Source organism: Pristiophorus japonicus, chromosome 17 (assembly GCF_044704955.1).
Source record: "Pristiophorus japonicus isolate sPriJap1 chromosome 17, sPriJap1.hap1, whole genome shotgun sequence".
Lineage (NCBI taxonomy): Eukaryota > Metazoa > Chordata > Chondrichthyes > Pristiophoridae > Pristiophorus > Pristiophorus japonicus.
In genome coordinates this window covers 49,541,899-49,556,177 of record NC_091993.1, presented here as the reverse complement: position 1 = coordinate 49,556,177, position 14,279 = coordinate 49,541,899, and the positions used below count along the sequence as shown (strand labels likewise).

Sequence of the window (14,279 nt, the reverse complement as noted above, 5' to 3'; positions counted from 1 at the left end):
AATCAGGGCCAGAGTGGTTTCCTAGACTGGTTTCCATCACCTAATGGGATCAGAGACAGGTTTCTCAGATTTCCCCCCTCCCCCCCCACATTTAATTGGCCTGGGTTTCTATCACCCAGTAGATGACATGGCTCTGGGTGGGTGGGGTGTCTCTGTATTGAGATGCACAAGGCATTACAATTGTATGGGACAGGCTAGTTGGACTACTGGATCTTTCTGTGTGTCTTTTTATGATATAATGACAGGATATGCTGTACCTGGCGAATTACAGAATTCTGCACATTAAACTAAAACTGAGGGTTCAAAATTGGTTATGGCCGTGTTTGAGGCGGTGTCACCGCCTCAGGGCTGATTTTAGCGCCGGGCGTTAGGCGTAGGTTCCAACGACCAAATTCAGTTTTTATACCCAAAGATGAGAGAGCAGCGCTAAAAGTGGCATTGCACATTCCCCCTCGGCGCCCTCGCTGGGGAGCTCAGGGGCCGACTGAATTTCCCAATGGGAGGCTGCCGGCACGTGAGCTGGAAAAACGGGAATAAAAGACAACTCAAACCTCTCTGACCCACACGGACTTCACCACTGGTACAACTGGTAAATAAATGTTGAAATAAATAAAGAAAAAAACTTTAGTTTGATCTCTGGGCACCGCGATGTCCCCTGCGGGTTGCCGGCTGTACGGACGCCTGCCGGTAAGGCTGCTACAGAAACGCAATATCGCGATAGCGGCACCCAGGGGGCGTTGCACGCTGGATGATGTCACCGCGCGGGTGGCGTTGAGGGAGCAACGTTACCTCTTCCCGCCTCCACCAAAGACCAACTCAAATTGCACGGAGGCGTGGACGCCGCTCTCCGCCAACAGTAGGCCTTTGCCGTCCATCGCTGGCAGTAACGGGCGGCATTATCTCGGGAAATTCGGCCCCTCATTTTTTTAAGCATTAAAAAACCTCCTACATTGCCGCCCTCTCAGTATGTTCGACCAGTCTCCCTCAAACCTTCCCAAATGCAGATCCACAAACTCTTCACAGCCTCAACATGCTCCCACAATTCATACACACACCCCACCTTCCACCCATGTACTTCCAATCCCCCCCACCCCAAACTGTGTCAGTGAAACCTGTGACTCACACGGGCACATGAGTTCGTGATCAGAAATAATAAATGAACCAGATTCATCGTCCCTATTAATGGATCCAAGTGCACTCACAATAACTGCTTACGAGACTCTGTTTAATCTTTTTGCATAAAACCATAATTTATATTTTTACAGCAATTTTGAAATCAAATTAAAACTTACCCGGGTCGGATGCTTTGAAATGGAGACAAAAAAGTTTTCTAAAACAGCATTGTGTGTGACCTTCAACCGCACTTGGTCCTTAACCCCCATGAATTTGGCAAGAGGTGTAGCTATCAACCTGTGAATGTAAACGTGTATTATATTAAACTGTGAGCTATGACCAAAGTGGCTCATATTTTCTACTGAAGTCACAGATCAGGAGGCCTATTGTGTCTGCGTTGCACTGTGAAAGAGCTGTCCAATTAGTCCCACTTCACCGCTCTTTCCCCATAGTCCTGTAAATATTTTCCATTTGAAGTATTTATCCAATTTCCTTTTGAAAGTTACTATTGAATCTGCTTTCACCACCCTTTCAGGCAGTGCAGACCTTAAATCTGTGTCCTCTGTTTACCGAACCTTCTGCCAGTGGAAACAGTTTCTCCTTATTTACTCGATCAAAACCCTTCATAATTTTGAACACCTCCATTAAATTTCCCCGAACCATCTCAACTCTGAGGAGAGCAATCCCAACTTCTCCAGTCTCTCCACATAACTGAAGTCCCGCATCTCTGGAATCATTCGAGTTATTCTCCTCTGCAGTCTCTCCAAGGCCTTGACATTCTTTCTAAATTGTGGTGCCTAGAATTGGGCACAATACGCTAAGGTCTAACCAGTGATTTATAAAAGTTTAGCATAATTTCCTTGCTTTTGTACACTATGCCTCTATGCATAAATCCAAGGGTCCCATATGTATTTTTAACAGCCTTCTCAACGTGTCCTGCCAATGACAAAGGTTTGATGATGATTGTCATGTATTCAACCAGCATTGTAACCCATGTATAATCTGACCTAAGTTGTACACTGTGAGAACAATGACCACTAGGTGGTGAACTTGTGGGAGACACACATGCTCAGGTCTCTCTGTTCATGCCCCCACTCCCCCCCATTAATATTACATCATTTAGTTTGTATTGTCTCTCCTTGTTCTTCCTCCCAAAATGCATCACTTCACACCTCGACGTTAAATGTCACCTGATGGTCTTATTACAAGAGTAGGATGAGGTGTGATACCTGAGCTAATGGACTGTTCTTCCATGTTCAATGCTGAACTGAAGATTGCTCCTATCCAATGTGTTTAGCTCACAGGGTTCCGCAGTTTATTATTTTTGTTATTCATGAGGGAGGGTTTGACGTAAAGTGAAGTAAGGGACTTCCGATTCTAGCTGTTACTAGGTATGTTTACTAGCTGTCTGTAAACAATGCAGTCATCCCACTGAAAGATTGGCAAAGTGCACGGGAAGGCATGTGTGAAATTAGTCCATTTATCATGCACTTGTAACGGGTGTCGGAAGCAATAGGCGCAAGCCATTCATTCAGATACAAACATTGTGTGGGATTTGTTCAAATGTATATTTGGCAGCTTTTAAAGCCCTGCACGGTCACTCTTTGTGAAGGTATTTATTAAACTGTCTTGTTTAAAATCAGGGAGTCTGGCTGAAGCCTTTGAGGAGAGTCAGGACTCGCCATGTAATAAAAAAAGGAACGCTTATGTCAGAATATTATTTATATCAAAGTTTAGTGTGGTCACTGGATGGTTTGTTCTCTGAGTGGGCTCTGCATAATTTGCTTTCTGCTTCTATTCTTGTATAACATAGTACATTCACAGCTGGATTGATCGAGTGTATTCATTTATACTGGTTAATTGGTTAGCTAACAAATGCTTAGCATCATTCCAGCAGATGTGTTTGCTCTATAGCTGAGTGTTGGTTGTAATGTGCCTGATCTGACTGAAAGTTCACAATGTTACCATGCCATTTGCCCTCCGTGCATTGAATTAAGGCAGGAGTAATTAATTAAAATAATTTATTTTCATTCATTCTTGGGATGTGAGTGTTGCTGGCAAGGCCGGCATTTATTGCCCATCCCTAGTTGCCCTTGAGCAGGTGGCAGTGAGCTGCCTTGAGCTGCAGTCCGTGTGGTGAAGGTGCTCCCACAGTGCTGTTAGGGAGGGAGTTCCAGGATTGTGAAGGGACAGCGCTATATGTCCATCTTAGGATGGTGTGTGACTTGGAGGGGAACGTGGAGGTGATGGTGTTCCCCTGCGCCTGCTGCCCTTGTCCTTCTAGGTGGTAGAGGTCGTGGGTTTGGGAGGTGCTGCCGAAGAAGCCTTGGCGAGTTGCTGCAGTGCGTCTTGTAGATGGGACACACTGCAGCCACGGTGCGCCGGTGGTAGAGGTCGCGGGTTTGGGAGATGCTGTCGAGAAGCCTTGGCGAGTTGCTGCAGTGCGTCTTGTAGATGGGACACACTGCAGACACGGTGCGACAAAGTTTCTTGAAAGAACTCAAAGTACAAAAGTACTGAATGGCGTCAAAAAACAAATAAATGGGAAATATTCCACGAGGTGAGCGGTAACTCTAATCCATTGTAGCTGTCCTTTATTGTACAATGAATGGCACTGAATTTCTCTCTTTGGCCAGATCACTCGGTTCTTTATCTTATTGCTGTTTGCGGGATCATACTGTGCACAATATTGGCTGCCACATTAACATCACAGCAGTATTTCATTGGCTGTGAAGGTGCTATATAAATGCAAGGACTTGCTTTTTTAAAAGTAGCAAATGGTTTCATCACTTGATGTTAAACAGCAGTCGGAACATTAAACCAACATGTGACCTGGGGGAAAGTCAGGAAGATGAAATCAGTCTGTGTTTTAGCCGAAATGTTGGAAATGTATTTTCCTTGAAGCACAACTGTCAGTGACAGCCATGAGAAATGAGTCATGCATGCACTGAACCCTTCTCGTAGCCCAACACACGGTGCCAGCAGATGACTGAGTCCCCACATGAGGAGGAAGCTCCCGCTGTGTCAGGCACCTCCCACAGGCAAGGAACATGGAATGACTCTGGGCTGCCCGCACACATCTCCCCGCAGCTCAGCACAGTGACATTGCAAACAGCTGGGCTGTGAGTCCATCAGAACCAGAAGAGATTTAAGAGGGTGGGGTGGTGAATAAATACGGAACATTTTGCAGCAATTGCCCTTCCAGCGGGGAGCCCCTGTGATGGGAGGGCGGGTCTGTGCATCCAGTTTGAGAATCATCGTTTGCTGTGTTAGACGATCAGCTCTAATATGAAAAAGTTGTCATAAAAGTGCACTAAGTTTAGAATCTCGCTTTGATTTATATATATCTATGTTTGGTGTTGGTGGACTTTGTGTTGACAAGCTGTGTCTGCTGAACTATTGACTTGTGGTCACCTCAGAGAGCTGGCACCAATAATCCCTTTTAAGAGAAATAAACTTTGTGCGCGCAGGACTGTCGGATTGTAAGCGTGTGTGTGGGGAAACGGAGCAGCACTGAGGAACACTATCGGTTGCCCCAGAGCAAACAAACTGTGGAATTGTTGTTGTCATGTATGTAGACCATGTATACTAACTGTATAGTCACATAAGGTGTGCCACCAGAGGGCACTGCGGTTGGAGACCTGAGGGTCACCTGCATAGGTGTGCAGGGCCCAGTATAAAAGGCTGCCCACCATGCTTGTGCCTCACTCTGGAGTTACAATAAATGGGACTAAGGTCACAACATCTCAAATGACTTTGTGGAGTCATTCATAAGAGTATTAAAGACATAACAACTGGCGATGAGATTACGAACTTTCACGCAAATATAACTAACATTGGTGCATTAGTAAAGTTCTCAGAGGGTGAAGATTGGAAAGCCTTTACAGAGCGGCTCGACCAATATTTTGCAGCAAACGACCTGGTAGGTGATGATCCGGCCACGCTGACAAATAAGCGCAGAGCTATCCTGTTGACCAGTTGTGGGCCCGTGGTCTACGACCTCGTCAGGGACTTGCTTGCACCAGAGAAAACAATGACCAAGTCATACGAGGAGCTGAAAGTGCTAATTCGGGACCAACTCAAACCGAAGGAGAGCATCCTCACGGCCAGGCATCTATTTTATACACACCGCCGCCCCGAAGGCCAGGAAATCGTGAAGTACGCTGCCGACTTCAGGAGGCTGGCAGGACCGTGTGAATTTGGCACATCCTTCGTCGATGCATTGCGGAACGTCTTCTTAATTGGCATCGGTCATGAGGCCCTTCTTCACAGGCTACTGTCTGCTGAAACCACCGTCACTCTGCAGAAGGCCATCAGCATCAGCCAAGCGTTCATGACCTCAAGCTGTAGCTCCAAGCAGATGATGACTCACTCGTAGGACTCAAACCTGGCAAGTACTGTAAATAGAATGGCGCCTTTCACAGGCAGAACTGTTGAACGTGAATCTGCCCAGGGCAGAGCGTACAGGCCCCCCCGAGTCCTTTAACTCAGAGTCCGCCGAGGGGTGCAAACGTAAGTCAAGTATCACCATGCTGGCGTTGCAGAGGTAATCACAGGGCTCATCAGTCGGTTCAGAGACTATGTGTGCAAAGGCTGCAGCACAAAGGGCCACCTCCAGCGAATGTGCAAAAGAGCTGAAACTCACCACGTGGAAGAGGAGTCAGCAGATGGCTGTGAATCCAGTGCGGATTACGGGGAGATGGCCAGAGAGGCAGCTCAGTCCCAGGACGAAGTGTATGGACTATATACCTACACCACAGATTGTCCTCCAGTGATAAGGAAGTCGAGATAAATGGTGTTCCAGTCTTCATGGAAGTGGACACGGGGGAGAGTCAGTCAGTAATGAGCCAGGAAGCCTTTGAGAGGCTATGGAACGATCAAGCTGAATGACCCAAGCTGGTCCCGGTTCAGGCAAAGCTGCGCACCTACACCAAGAAACTGATATCAGTTGTTGGTAGTGCAGCTGTAAGCGTATCCCATGATGGCGTGGTGCACAAGTTACCATTGTGGATTGTTTCAGGTGATGGATCAATGCTACTTGGAAGAAGATGGATGGGGAAGATTCATTGGAACTGGGAAGACTTCATCCCTCCAGCAATTGACATCCCCCATGCTCAGAGGCGGAGCAAGCCCCCACCTTCAGTTGGACCAGGCACCGGAGAGCAGATCCGCGCAGCCCCCGAAACACAGACCGCTCATCACGACGCGTGGCGATGATCCGGCTGAGACAACCCGAACGCAGCTTCCCAGTTTAGTGGCAGGACTCCTGGGGAGGAAGATTGGATCCGAGGGCACCTTCCCAGCTTCAGTGGCAAGAATCCCTGGGAAAGAAGATCGTGCCAGTCGACATCATGGACAGGGAAAAGATGGCATCCAAACCACAAGGTGCAGCGCTAATGGTTCCACGCAAGGAAGACGATTGGGGTAAAAGTAGTAAGGCCATTTTAAAGGAAGCCAGCAACCCACCATTTTTGAATGAACTGCTTGAAATTGGTAACCAATGTATAGGTCCAGCTGTAACGAGCAAAATGTTGTTGAGCAATGTTGGGTGCAAATTGCAATCAACCAATGTAGCGGGCGAACACCTAACTGTCGTATACAGGTCCAGCGGGCTACCCAATGACCAGAACGATGTATCATAAAGTGTCCCCACAGCTGACAGAAGTAGATAAGCCGCAGAGTAAACGATCCCCAGAGAGCAGAGGCACCGATAGCGATACCCTGCCTCAGATCGGTTTAACATTGCAGGCACCCGATGGCATGAACCACCACGGGCCAGAAACAGTAAACTGCGCCCTATGCTCGCAGTTGGCTATCGTCGCCCACCACCCGGGTGGAAAAGGCGCAGCCCACAAACCCACTCGCCTTCATGGCAATGCCCAAGAGCGAAGGGTCACCCGCAATGTCTCCTCCGAATGGAACCTGGACCAGCCAGGATCTCAAGCTAGAGAGTGCTCACAACGGTGCCCTCAAGGAAAGTGAGTCAGCAGTCCTCTGTGAACTGTTAGACAAGACGAGGCAGCCCCACCGTCACTTAGACAAAATGCTCACTCGCTCAGACTGCTTCCCAAGGAGCAGCAGCGACACTGTGCAAACGAAAAGGACAGGGAGGTCACAGACACATCAGTTGTCTTTGGGCCTGCCCGACACTAGGAGTAACGGCGAGAGCCCCGAGTTCCGGCAACTCGAGCAAAATGACCTCACCTCACCCACAGACCCACTAGCATGGGGCGCTGCACTGCCACCAGACGACCCGGATCTCATCCGGCCGTGCTGGAACGAGACTGTCCTTGTGTACCTGTACTGATATACTGTACTGATCATGTAAATGTACCACACAAAAAGAAACGCAACTATAATCCACCCAACAAATGTACCAAGCTGTAAATATAAAACCCATGTGATGAACTTGAATACAACTTGCATGTAACGGGCCATTACATGATCTCTGTGTGTGGGGGGGGTGGGGAGAATGGAGTAGGCATGGACTCACAACCAGAAACCACCGGGACTTCCACTGGCAACAAATCTCACTGCCAACCCACCCAAGCTAGAAGCGATCCTCCTAATCCTCCTACGGTCAACCAGGACGAGGAAAGCCCAGGTCACCGTCAATGTACGAGTCAATTTGCATTAAAGACTTGGGGGGAAGTGATATCATGTATGTAGGCCATGTATACTAACTGTATAGTCACATAAGGTGTGCCACCAGAGGGCACTGCGGTGGGAGACCTGAGGGTCACCTGCATAGGTGTGCAGGGCCCAGTATAAAAGGCTGCCCACCATGCTTGTGCCTCATTCTGGAGTTACAATAAATGGGACTAAGGTCACAACAGCTCAAGTACAATACTAGATCTCATGGAGTCATTCATAAGAGTATTAAAGAAATAACGGTTGTGACTGTCAGTTTGCCATTAACCCCAATGAGACACAGAGAGGTGAATTGATGAAACTTAAACAGCCAGCAGATGGAATGTTTTTGATGAATGTCCTTTAGCTTAATGCTTTGATTGATAGATGTAACCAAGGTCACATGGGCTGTACTTTATGGGCTTTATATGTGGGAGCGGTTTATAGATTCGGTTCGAGAGCAACCCGGCCGGAAGAAAGAAAGCAGACTTGGATTTATATAGCGCCTTTCACGACCACCGGACGTCTTAAAGCGCTTTACAGCCAATGAAGTACTTTTGAAGTGTAGTCATTGTTGTAATGTGGGAAACGCAGAAGCCAATTTGCGCACAGCAAGCTCCCACACACAGCATTCTGATAATGACCAGAGAATGTGTTTTGTTTTGTTATGTTGATTTGATTCTCTAGCCTGGGTAGAACGTCTCATAGTGCCTCCCAGACTTGGGCATTATTAAGTCTATTAGTTTTTGACCACAGCCACAGCGTGTTAGATTCCGATCTTACTATATAACTATAATATTTTATGAATATTACGATAAGTATTCCTTTGAATATTTGCACTAATTTAGTATATGAGTTGTATTATTGTGGAATCTACATATTAAGGTAAAGCCTGATCATTGGGGGATTAAGGTGTGTGGAGCGTTTTATTGAAGGTCTTGAACTAAACTACAAATTAGCCATAAAGCTAATCGCTGGCTGTTGTACAGTAAGTGCAACTGCCTCCAGCCGATTCTGCAATCCGCCCCCCCCCCCGCCCACCTGCCCCAATGCAGAGAGCACCAGTTCATTATATTGAACCCACTGATTCCAGGGTTTGCTCCAGTGAAGCGATCCCGCTTGCACCCTCACTCGGATGGTATTTGTTGTCTGTTGGTTGAGCCTCTGTCGCTCCACTCCCTCACCCTCTGTTCCATTCCCGGCTGACTGCTCCCCCTCCGCACGCAAACTCTACACTGACAGGAGATGTGCTGACACGCAGCACAATACCGGCTGTATGTATTGTATTTCATGGCAAAACGTTGGCATCACAGAGCAATGCCATGGAGATGCATTAATCGAAAGAAAGATACCCAAAGCAGGAAGTTTGTGATAAATTTCACTTTGTTTTTCACTAAATTAGAGGTGATCCAAAACTCGGCTGCCCATGTCCTAACTCACACCAAGTCCCGCTCACTCATCATCCCTGTGCTTGCTGACCTACATTGGCTCCCGATTAAGCAACGCCTCGATTTCAAAATTCTCATCCCTCTATGCCCTCGCCCCTCCCTATCTCTGTAATCTCCTCCAGCCCCACAACCCCCCAAGATGTCTGCGCTCCTCTAATTCTGTCCTCTTGAGCATCCCTGATTATAATCGCTCCACCATTGGTGGCTGTGCCTTCAGCTACCTGGGCCCCAAGCTCTGGAATTCCCTCCCTAAACCTCTCCGCCTCTCTACCTCTCTGTCCTCATTCAAGACGCTCCTTAAAACCTCCCTCTTTGACCAAGGTTTAGGTCACCTGGGATAATTTCTACTTTTGCGACTCAGTGTCAAACTTTTATCGCATAATACTCCTGTGAAGCGCCTTGGGACGTTTCACTGCGTTAATGGCACTATATAAATACAAGTTGTTGTTGTTAAAATAAATATCTAAGACTGCTCAATATGAGTTCATTATCTGATATGGGCCCACAGCAGTTACAGAATTGCCACCTTTAGTGTGACTTTAATAGCTTTGAGTATTATATTTATTGAGTCCAGGTAATACCAGGTTTCAGACTTGATTGACTTACAGAAATAGCAGAAGCTGGGTGGTGGTGTGAGCCATGAGGAGGATGCTAAGAGGCTGCAGAATGACTTGGACAGATTAGGTGAGTGGGCAAATGCATGGCAGATGCAGTATAATGTGGATAAATGTGAGGTTATCCACTTCGATAGCAAAAACAGGAAGGCAGATTATCTGAATGGTGATAGATTAGGAAAAGGGGAGGTGCAACGAGACCTGGGTGTCATGGTACATCAGTCATTGAAAGTTGGCAGGCAGGTATAGCAGGCGGTGAAGGCGGCAAATGGCATGTTGGCCTTCATAGCGAGAGGATTTGAGTATAGGAGCAGGGAGGTTTTACTGTAGTTGTACAGTGCCTTGGTGAGCCCACACCTTGAATATTGTGTACAGTTTTGATATCCTAATCTGAGGAAGGACATTCTTGCTATTGAGGGAATGCAGCGAAGGTTCACCAGACTGATTCCCGGGATGGCAGGACTGACATATGAAGAAAGACTGGATCGACTAGGCTTATATTCACTGGAGTTTAGAAGAATGAGAGGGTATCTCATAGAAACATATAAAATTCTGACGGGATTGGACAGGGTAGATGCAGGAAGAACGTTCCCGAAGTTGGGGAAGTCCAGAACCAAGGGTCACAGTCTAAGGATAAGGGGTAAGCCATTTAGAATCGAGATGAGGAGCAACTTCTTCACTCAGAGAATTGTGAACTTGTGGAATTCTCTATCGCAGAGAGTTGTTGAGGCCAGTTCATTAGATAAATTCAAAAGGGAGTTAGATGTGACCCTTACGGTTAAAGAGATCAAGGGGTATGGAGAGAAAGCAGGAATGGGGAACTGAAGTTGCATGATCAGCCATGATCATATTGAATGATGGTGCAGGCTCGAAGGGCCGAATGGCCTAGTTCTGCACCTATTTTCTATGTTTCTATGACATGTTAAAAAGACAAGCCTGAAGGCTCTGTGCCTCAATGCGAGGAGTATTTGGAATAAGGTGGACGAATTAACTGCGCAGATCGCAGTTAACGGGTATGATGTAATTGGCATCACGGAGACATGGCTCCAGGGTGACCAAGGCTGCGAACTCAACATCCAGGAAGGATGGACAGAGAGGAAAAGGAGGTGGGGTGGCGTTGCTGGCTAAAGAGGAAATTAATGCAATAGTAAAGAAGGACATTAGCTTGGATGATGTGGAATCTGTATGGGTGGAGCTATGGAATACCAAAGGGCAGAAAACGCTAGTGGGAGTTGTGTACAGACCACCAAACAGTAGTAATGAGGATGGGGACAGCATCAAACAAGAAATTAGGGATGCGTGTAATAAAGGTACAGCAGTTATCATGGGTGACTTTAATCTACATATTGACTGGGCTAACCAAACTGGTAACAATGCGGTGGAGGTGGATTTCCTGGAGTGTATTAGGGATGATTTTCTAGACCAATATGTCGAGGAACCAACTAGAGGGCTGGCCATCCTAGACTGGGTGATGTGTAATGAGAAAGGACTAATTAACAATCTTGTTGTGCGAGGCCCCTTGGGGAAGAGTGACCATAATATGGTAGAATTCTTTATTAAGATGGAGAGTGACACAGTTAATTCAGAGACAAGGGTCCTGAACTTAAGGAAAGGTAACTTCGATGGTATGAGACGTAAATTGGCTAGAATAGACTGGCAAGTGATACTTAAAGGTTTGACGGTGGATAGGCAATGGGAAACATTTAAAGATCACATGGATGAACTTCAACAATTGTACATCCCTGTCTGGAGTAAAAATAAAACAGGGAAAGTGGCTCAACTGTGGCTAACAGGGGAAATTAAGGATAGTGTTAAATCCAAGGAAGAGGCATATAAATTGGCCAGAAAAATCAGCAAACCTGAGGAATGGGAGAATTTTGTAATACAGCAGAGGAGGACAAAGGGTTAAATTAGGAGGGGGAAAATAGAGTATGAGAGGAAGCTTGCAGGGAACATAAAAACTGACTGCAAAAGCTTCTATAGATATGTAAAGAGAAAAAGATTAGTGAAAACAAACGTAGGTCCCTTGCAGTCAGATTCAGGTGAATTTATAATGGGGAACAAAGAAATGGCGGACAAGTTAAACAAACACTTTGGTTCTGTTTTCACAAAGGAAGACACAAATAACCTTCCGGAAATACTAGGGGATCGAGGGTCTAGTGAGAAGGAGGAACTGAAGGATATCCTTATAAAGCGGGAAATTGGGTTAGGGAAATTGATGGAATTGAAGCCCGATAAATCCCCGGGGCCTGATAGTCTGCATCCCAGAGTACTTAAGGAAGTGGCCATAGAAATAGTGGATGCATTGGTGATCATTTTCCAACAGTCTATCGACTCAGGATCAGTTCCTATGGACTGGAGGGTAGCTAATGTAACACCACTGTTTAAAAAAGGAGGGAGAGAGAAAAATAGATCGGTTAGCCTGACATCATTAGTGAGGAAAATGTTGGAATCAATTATTAAAGATGAAATAGCAGCGCATTTGGAAAGCAGTGACAGGATCGGTCCAAGTCAGCATGGATTTATGAAAGGGAAATCATGCTTGACAAATCTTCTGGAATTTTTTGAGGATGTAACTAGTAGAGTAGACAAGGGAGAACCAGTGGATGTGGTGTATTTGGACTTTCAAAAGGCTTTTGACAAGGACCCACACAAGAGATTGGTGTGCAAAATCAAAGCACATGGTATTGGGAGTAATGTACTGACATGGATAGAGAACTGGTTGGCAGACAGGAAGCAGAGAATCGGGATAAACGGGTTTTTTTCAGAATGATAGGCAGTGACTAGTGGGGTGCCGCAGGGCTCAGTGCTGGGACCCCAGCTCTTTACAATATACATGAATGATTTAGATGAAGGAATTGAGTGTAAAATTTCCAAGTTTGCAGATGACACTAAACTGGGTGGCGGTGTGAGCTGTGAGGAGGATGCTTAGAGGCTGCAGGGTGACTTGGACAGATTAGGTGAGTGGGCAAATGCATGGCAGATGCAGTAGAATGTGGATAAATTTAAAGTTATCCACTTTGGGGACAAAAACACGAAGGCAGAATATTATCTGAATGGTGGCAGATTAGGAAAGGGGGAGGTGCAACGAGACCTGGGTGCCATGGTTCATCAGTCATTGAAAGTTGGCATGCAGGTACAGCAGGCAGTGAAGAAGGCAAATGGTATGTTGGCCTTCATAGCTAGGGGATTTGAGTATAGGAGCAGGGAGGTCTTATTGCACAGGGCAGGGCCCTGGTGAGGCCTCACCTGGAATATTGTGTTCAGTTTTGGTCTCCTAATCTGAGGAAGGATGTTCTTGCTATTGAGGGCGTGCAGCGAAGGTTCACCAGACTGATTCCCGGACTGGCGGGACTGACATATGAGGAGAGACTGGATCAACTGGGCCTTTATATACTGGAGTTTAGAAGGATGAGAGGGGATCTCATAGAAACTTATAAGATTCTGATGGGACTGGACAGGTTAGATGCGGGAAGAATGTTCCCGATGATGGGGAAGTCCAGAACCAGGGGACACAGTCTTAGGATAAGGGGTAGGCCATTTAGGACTGAGGTGAGGAGAAACCTCTTCACTCAGAGAGTTGTTAACCTGTGGAATTCTCTACCGCAGAGAGTTGTTGATGCCAGTTCATTGGATCTATTCAAGAGGGAGTTGGCTATGGCCCTTACGGCTAAAGGGATCAAGGGGTATGGAGAGAAAGCAGGAAAGTACTGAGGGAATGATCAGCCATGATCGTATTGAATGGTGGTGCAGGCTCGAAGGGCCGAATGTCCTACTCCTGCACCTATTTTCTATGTTTCTATTTGCTGATCAAAATAGAAGGGGCTCCATCACTCCTGTTACACGCATCCCCCAAGGGGAGGACCACCCTGACTGCTCTATGTAGGAATAGGCAGAGATTGGTTACATTACTGCTTTGGGTGGTCCCTGCCTAAACCTCTCAGCCTCTCTTTCCTCCTTCAAGCCACCCCTTAAAACCTACCTCTTTGACCAAGCTTTTGATACCTGCGCGAATTTCTACTTATGCAGTTTGGTGTCAAGTTTTTATTGCATAACACTCCTGTGAAGCGCTTTGGGACATTTCACGACATTTAAGGCGCTATATAAATACAAGTTGTTGTTGTTGTTTGGGCGGCACCTCAGTCAGTCTGTTTACATCATCCACTGAGGGAGCGCCACACTGTCGGAGGGGCAGTGCGGCACTCCCTCAGTACTGCCCCTCCCACAGTGCGGTGCTCCCTCAGTACTGCCCCTCCCACAGTGCGGCACTCCCTCAGTACTGCCCCTCCGACAGTGCGGTGCTTCCTCAGTACTGCCCCTCTGACAGTGCGCGCTCCCTCGGTACTGCCCCTCTGACAGTGCGGTGCTTCCTCAGAACTACCTCTCCGACAGTGCGGCGCTCCCTCAATACTGCCCCTCCAACAGTGCGGCACTCCCTCAGTACTGCCACTCCGACAGCGCGGCGCTCCCTTGG

At 47.0% G+C, this 14,279-nt stretch overlaps 1 protein-coding gene across 2 annotated transcripts in view; it reads right to left on the bottom strand.

Moving 5' to 3' along the window:
* cers3a (ceramide synthase 3a) overlaps positions 1-14,279 on the bottom strand; it is a 133,489-nt gene that overhangs the window by 100,321 nt on the left and 18,889 nt on the right. For both annotated transcript variants that reach the window (XM_070858715.1, XM_070858714.1), the window contains exon 3: positions 1,293-1,410. In XM_070858715.1, coding sequence (XP_070714816.1) covers positions 1,293-1,410 — 118 coding nt within the window. The remainder of the gene's footprint in view (positions 1-1,292; positions 1,411-14,279) is intronic.